Consider the following 5,273-nt stretch of genomic DNA (forward strand, 5'->3'; position numbering starts at 1 on the left):
GACACAGCACCGGGAGGGGGCTGGGGCAGGGCTCTGCCCGCCCAGGAATTTCCCATCATCTGTGAAACAAAGCCGAAACTTCCACCGAAACTTCCACTGCACTCCCGTTCGGCTCCCGGTGTCCCTTACCCCGCTTCCACTGTCCCCTACCCCACTCCCACTGTCCCCTGCCCCATTCTGCCTCGGGACTCTGGGGGATTGCGGGTCCTGGAGCTGGTGGTTGCTGCCTGGGCGTGCTGGGGGACAGGTCCCCCCCCAGCCTCCTGACCCTCCACCCTCGCAGGGAGCTCCAGAGGCTGCACGGGGCCGTGCGGGACCGAGGAGTGCGATGTTGGGGTGCAGAAGGACACGGGCCCCATGCAACTGCCGAGGGTGGGCAGAGCACTCGCCATACCCCTCCCAGATGCTGATTCCCCCTGGGATGCCGCCAGACAGCCGGACCGTGTTCCAGTTCCCATGCAGAGCAGGCGCTCCCCCCAGGTAATCCTGCCCTGTTGTGTTCCCCATCCCCTGCCCCCCTAGCCAGCTGTGCCCTCACTCATCCCGATCCCACAGGAGCTCCCCAGGACTCACGCCGCTCTCAGGAGGCAGAAGAGGGACTGGGTGATCCCCCCCATCAAGGTTCCTGAAAACGAGAGGGGCCCCTTCCCCAAAAAACTGGTTCAGGTAAGAGGGGGTTGATCTGAGCTAGAGGTCTGGGCACAGAGGTGGGTGCTGGGATGTCCATCCCTGCTGCATTGGGGCAGGGGTGGGGGGTACTGACCCCCTCCCCATGTGTCCTCCCAGATCAAATCCAACCGGGACAGAGACACCAAGATCTTCTACAGCATCACAGGGCAGGGAGCAGATGCCCCCCCCGAGGGCATCTTCACCATTGAGAAGGAGTCAGGCTGGATGAAGGTGACGCAGCCGCTGGACCGCGAGCACATCGACAAGTACCACGTAGGTCCCTGCTGGGGTGCACTGGGGGGTGTCAGAGTACCATGCCAGATCCCCTACTCACCCCCCTGCCCCACAGCTCTTCTCCCACGCCATGTCTGAGAATGGGAAGCCAGTGGAGGAGCCGATGGAGATCATTGTGACCGTGACGGACCAGAACGACAACAAGCCTCAGTTCACGCAGGAGGTGTTCAGGGGCTCTGTGCTGGAGGGAGCTCTGCCAGGTAGGACCCTGAGCCTTGGGGGAGCTCTGCATCCTGCCAGCCACGTCCCTCAGGGACAGCCCTGGGACCATCCCCCCACACCCCGGTCACAGAGACATCCCTGTCCCCAGGCACCTCCGTGATGCAGGTGACAGCCACAGATGCGGATGATGCAGTGGAAACCTACAATGGTGTCATTGCCTACTCCATCCTGAGCCAGGAGCCACGGGAGCCCCATCCCCAAATGTTCACTGTCAACCGGCGCACCGGCACCCTCAGTGTCATCGCCAGCGGCCTCGACCGGGAGGTGTGTTCTGTGGTACTGCAGGGTGGGGGTCCCAGCCCCAGGCAGGGGACTGACAGGGTGTCTGTCTGTCTCCATCCCTGGCAGCGTGTGCGGGAGTACACACTGACAGTGCAGGCAGCCGACCTGGATGGCGAGGGACTGACCACCACGGCACTGGCCGTCATTGAGATCGCCGACATCAACGACAATGTCCCTGAGTTCGATCCCAAAACGGTAACGTGGGCCCCCCACCAGGTGGGACCCTCCTCAGTGCCCTCCAGGCCATGGTGCTGACAATGGCCCTGACCCACAGTATGAGGCAACCGTGCCGGAGAACGTGGCCGGGCGGGAGGTGGCCCGGCTGGCTGTCACCGACCTGGACGAACCTGGCACGCCGGCGTGGAGAGCCATCTACTCCATCCTGCGCGGCAACGACGGCGGTGCCTTTGCCATTGCCACTGACCCTGTCACCAATGAGGGCATCCTCCGCACAGCCAAGGTCTGTGGCACCACTGTGTCACCCCATTGCTACCCACAGTGGGGTCCTGCCTGCCCCCCTCTCACTGCCCCTGTCCCCCCCTCTCCCAGGGTCTGGACTACGAGGCAAAGCAGCAGTTCATACTCCACGTGGCAGTGGCCAATGAGGTCCCCTTCGTTGTGAAGCTGCCAATGGCCACTGCCACGGTCACGGTCACTGTGGAGGACGTCAATGAGGCACCAGTGTTCGTGCCACCGGTGCAGCTGGCCACGGTGTCAGAGGATGTGCCACCGGGGCAGACCCTCACCTCCTGCACAGCCCAGGACCCCGACAAGGCACAGGGGCAGAGGATCAAGTAAGTGGGGACAGGGTCTGAGTCGAGGTATGGGGGGTCTCCACTGCCCCCTGCCACGGCACCAGCTCCCCTGTGCCCTCCCAGGTATCTGGTGGGACATGACCCAGCGGGGTGGCTGGCCGTGCACCCTGACAACGGCCTGGTGACAGCACGGGACCACCTGGACCGCGAGTCCCCCTTCACGAAGAACAGCACTTACATGGCTTTGCTGCTGGCCGTGGATGATGGTGAGGGACATGAAAGGGCCCTTGTTCCCTCTCCCACGTGAGGGGCACGTGCTGCCATTGCTGGGAAACACATCCCAGCCTCCAACATGGAGCAATGCTGCCTGGCCCCACCCCTGCCTGGGGCATCTGTGGCCCCACGAGGATCTTGGGTTTGGGACTTCCCCCTTCAGCATCGCTTTCCACTGTCCCTACCCTTGCCTGGAGTATCCCTGTCCCCGTGAGAATCTTGGTTTTGGGGCTCCCCTCTGTCCCCACCCCTGCTTGGGGTATCCACATTCTTGAGAGAATCTTGATTTTGGAGGTCCTCCCTCCAGCATCACTCTCTTCTGTCCCCACCCCTGCTTGAGGCATCCCCATCCCTGTGAGAATCCTGATTTGGGGTCTGACTGACCCCGGCTCTGTCACCCATGTCCCCATGAGGGTCCTGGTTTTGAGGTCCCCCCTGCAGCATCATCCCCCCTCCAGGCTCACCACCAGCCACGGGCACAGGGACACTGCTCCTCACCCTGCTCGATGTGAATGACAACGGCCCCGAGGCCGAGCCACGGGACATCACTGTGTGCCAGCGCAGCCCCGAGCCCCAGGTCCTCACTGTCACCGACAGGGACCTGCCCCCCAACACCGGCCCCTTCCGTGCCGAGCTCACCCACGGCTCGGGGGACAGCTGGGCCGTGGAGGTGGGTGACACAGGTAATGTGAGGGCTCCAAAGGTAACGTAGGGGGTCCTTGACAGAGGCAGCTGTGCCACATTTGTGCGCCCAGTGAGTCCCCCACAAGCCCCCCTGTCTCCCACAGGTGACACAGTGACCCTGCGGCTGGTGGCAGCGCTGGAGCCAGACACCTACAGCGTGTACCTGCGGCTGCTGGACCGGCCGGGCAGGGCCCAGGTGACCGTGGTCACCGCACGGGTCTGTGCCTGTGAGGGGCCAGCGCAGGGCTGTCCCCAGAGACCCCAGCCCGTCACCGCCCTGCCCTTCGTCCTCGCAGCCCTGGGCGCGCTGCTGGCCCTGCTGCGTGAGTGGGAGTCCCGGGAGTCCTGGGGCTGTGGGGATGTCCCCAGCATTGGGCACAGTGGGCGACACTCGTCCCTGCTGACACCTCTGCTCCCCCCCAGTCATCCTGCTGCTGCTGCTGCTCTTCGTGAGGAGGAGGAAGGTGACGAAGGAGCCTCTGCTGCTACCTGAGGATGACACGCGGGACAACATCTTCTACTATGGGGAGGAGGGTGGTGGCGAGGAGGACCAGGTGGGTATGGGGAGTTTGGGGGGCCTGGTGATAGTGAGGACAGCCTGACCCTGACCCTGTGTGTGTGTCTCCAGGACTACGACCTGCGGCAGCTGCACCGGGGGTTGGACGCCCGTCCCGAGGTGATCCGCAATGACGTGGCCCCCACCCTCCTGCCAGCCCCACAGTACCGACCCCGACCCGCTGACCCTGATGACATCGGCACTTTCATTGAGGAGGTGAGTCTGGAGTTTGGGCCCAGGGAGGTGATACCCACATCTACACCAGCTCAGGGATGAAAAGCTCTGACTCCTCTGCCCCTCCTAGAACCTGAAGGCAGCCGACACGGACCCCACAGCTCCCCCCTACGACTCGCTGCTGGTGTTCGACTATGAGGGCAGTGGCTCAGAGGCCACCTCGCTCAGCTCCCTCAACTCCTCCAACTCCGATGAAGACCAGGACTATGACTACCTCAACGACTGGGGCGGCCGCTTCCGCAAGCTGGCTGAGCTCTATGGTGGCGGGGAGGAGGACGATTAGGGACCCCTGCCTTGCTGCCCCCTGCCTTATCGCTGCTTGTGCCTTGGGGATTCCTCCCCCGCCATGCCCTCCCCCCCAGTGCAGCCCCCTCACCTCCTTGCCTGCGTTTTTGTGGTTATTATCTATTTTTTAAGGTATGGAATGACAGCGTGCGATGCTGCAGATGAGGGGACGGCAGCTGGGTCAGTTTTAATAAAGGATTTGGTTTTTTAGACACTCCAGGTTCTGTGTTACTTTGTGCCCTGGGGGTCAGCGCTGACCCCAGCCCCTCAGTGACCCCCCTAGCCTTGTCCCCCCTTGCCCACCCCAGTGTGGGTCCCACAGCACAGCAGCAGCATCACCTACGCAGGGGCACTGCCCGTTGCCCCCCAGGGTGTCTTTGTCTCTATGGGGTGCTGGTGGGCAGGGGCAGGATGCTGACCCCCCACCCTGTGCTCCAGGGCATTGCTGGTGCCAAATCCCTCCTGCCCTGGCAATTCCTCCTGTGCTAAGGCAGCTGGAGGCCAGCAACCCCCCAGGTTGTCACCCTAGGGTGCCCAAGGGTGCTGGCATGGGTGGGCATGGCAGCCCCCAGCCCCAGCAGGACCCTCAGCCCTGCGGTTCTCCCACTGGCTCCAGGCTCGGCCACTGGGAGCCATGGGTGGGGGCAGCTGGTGGCACGAGGTATCCCTGAAGCTGTGCTGTGGGGTCAGCCCTGGCCATGCTGTGTCTGGGGCCAGAGAGGTGAAGGAGAGGACAGGGGGCTGCAGCACCCCAAAGGGCCCTTGCTGCATCAGGGATTCCCTGGGTACAATGTTTGCTCACCTGTAGAGCTGGGACCTGTGGGGCCATGGTGTGGGGACACCCTGGGGTGCTCCTGACTCCTGTCATCCACCAACAGCCCCTGCTCCCACAGTCCTGGATGGGCATCCACGGAGAGCCTGGGCTGGGTGCTGAGAGTATTGGGGTTGTGGGGGGTCCAGGGGTACCCAGGTCATGCAGAGCATCAGGGGTATTGGGGATACTGGGGGCTGGTGGGGTA

General features: G+C 63.5%; 1 protein-coding gene across 1 annotated transcript; it reads left to right on the forward strand.

Annotated features, from left to right (window-relative positions):
* The first annotated feature begins 6 nt into the window (after positions 1 to 6).
* CDH3 (cadherin 3) lies at positions 7 to 4,487 on the forward strand. The gene is made up of 14 exons (XM_029964571.1): positions 7 to 480; positions 556 to 666; positions 787 to 942; positions 1,019 to 1,163; positions 1,274 to 1,449; positions 1,534 to 1,662; positions 1,742 to 1,927; positions 2,017 to 2,261; positions 2,346 to 2,488; positions 2,954 to 3,178; positions 3,284 to 3,502; positions 3,603 to 3,733; positions 3,808 to 3,951; positions 4,040 to 4,487. The coding sequence occupies exons 1-14, from the start codon at positions 358 to 360 to the stop codon at positions 4,250 to 4,252; spliced, it is 2,346 nt and encodes a 781-aa protein (XP_029820431.1). The 5' UTR covers positions 7 to 357; the 3' UTR covers positions 4,253 to 4,487.
* The last annotated feature ends 786 nt before the right edge of the window (positions 4,488 to 5,273 follow it).

This window comes from Manacus vitellinus, unplaced genomic scaffold, assembly GCF_001715985.3.
Source record: "Manacus vitellinus isolate BGI_N305 unplaced genomic scaffold, ASM171598v3 scaffold_10_pilon, whole genome shotgun sequence".
Classification (NCBI taxonomy): Eukaryota; Metazoa; Chordata; class Aves; order Passeriformes; family Pipridae; genus Manacus; species Manacus vitellinus.